The 1,264-nt window shown below is 56.0% G+C and overlaps 1 protein-coding gene across 1 annotated transcript; it reads right to left on the bottom strand.

Annotated features, from left to right (window-relative positions):
• Window positions 1-349: 349 nt before the first annotated feature.
• On the bottom strand, window positions 350-1,024 carry EAH_00067360 (hypothetical protein, conserved; the record flags this gene model as incomplete). The annotated part of the gene is made up of 1 exon (XM_013392547.1): window positions 350-1,024. One exon carries the CDS (start codon window positions 1,022-1,024, stop codon window positions 350-352), a length of 675 nt encoding a protein of 224 aa, XP_013248001.1.
• Between the last annotated feature and the right edge of the window lie 240 nt (window positions 1,025-1,264).

The raw sequence follows: 1,264 nt of genomic DNA on the forward strand, positions 1-1,264 counted from the left end.
GCATTACGCAATTCTTGCCGAGAAAGTACGTACACCTGAATGCATCGTTTGAGGAATTTCCCATCAGTGGAGTTCCTCCCTCGGCTACTGTTGAACGTCTACTAGAGCAGATACCGTGGAAGATACGAAGCCACATAGCTGAAGGCAGGGAAACCACTGAACGCTGACAGAGGCTCGCGTCTGGCTAGCAAATTTGAAAGAGTCATCACTGCCTACTACCGTGCCCGGCGTCTTTGCACGGGCTCCATGGTGCGCCCATCTGTGTCTACGGTGCCAACTCAGCGGCTGGCGAGGCTCCCTGGCTACCTGAGGGCAGTGGTAGGCTGCGTTTACTTACCGGAAACATTTCCTAGCTGGCCCCAGAGGGAGAAGGTGGGTGAGAAGGCGAATGTTCCCCGTGCACTCTCCGCTCAACCCCCGCAACCCCGATAGGCCCGGCCGTTGGAAATGCTTCAGCAATCAGGGGCGCAAGCGGATCAAACAGTCTCGTCTCGAGCATGGACTCTGCGAAAGTGCCTCCTTGGGCACCCTCACCCTCAATCTGCTGAGAGTCTACACGGGCACCAAACTGCGTGGTCCTTGTCTGTCGCCGACCTCGAGACGATAGACGAAGAGGTGCACCCACATGCTGCGCAGTTCGTGAGATGGTCCTTTGGACGGCAAACGTCGGAAATTCCAAAGACGGTCCTTGAGCAGGCTTGGGAGATGGGGGGGCGGTAAATGAAGATCCGGGAGGTGATTGTTGGAAAGCATGACTATGATGAAGAGACGTAAAGCTTTCCCCAGAAGGCGCGGGTGCTGGAAACGTCGTTGTCAGGTACTCACGCTGGAGATCAATGGGTATAGCCGGTGGATCAGGCAAGGTGAAGGGGCTCTGAACACCGGTAGAAGGAACAGCGAGTCTCCAGGGGACAGTGAAGCCAGGGGGTGGTGGAACCTTTCCCCAAACATCCTTAGCAACAGAAAAAATAAAGGATGCATCCTGCGGTGCCGCAGTGTATGGAGGTTCTGTCGGTGTGAACATGGGAGCATGCCTTCGAGGCACAGGGGGCACTGTAGGAAGATCCCGGGAGGACTGCTGGAGGTACTTCGTTACTGGCTGTGTTTCCTGCCAGCCTGGAGACGAATAAAGACGGGGTTGATCCCATGGCCCAGGAAAAGCAACGGGAATATGCTGGACCGAGTCTGTAAGAGGAGGGCGTGTAGATTGTACCACTGGAGGTTTCCGCAGAGAGGGATTCGGTGCCGACCAGGTTCCATGGGA

Source organism: Eimeria acervulina, genomic scaffold, assembly GCF_000499425.1.
Source record: "Eimeria acervulina Houghton genomic scaffold, Eah_scaff2731, whole genome shotgun sequence".
Lineage (NCBI taxonomy): Eukaryota > Apicomplexa > Conoidasida > Eucoccidiorida > Eimeriidae > Eimeria > Eimeria acervulina.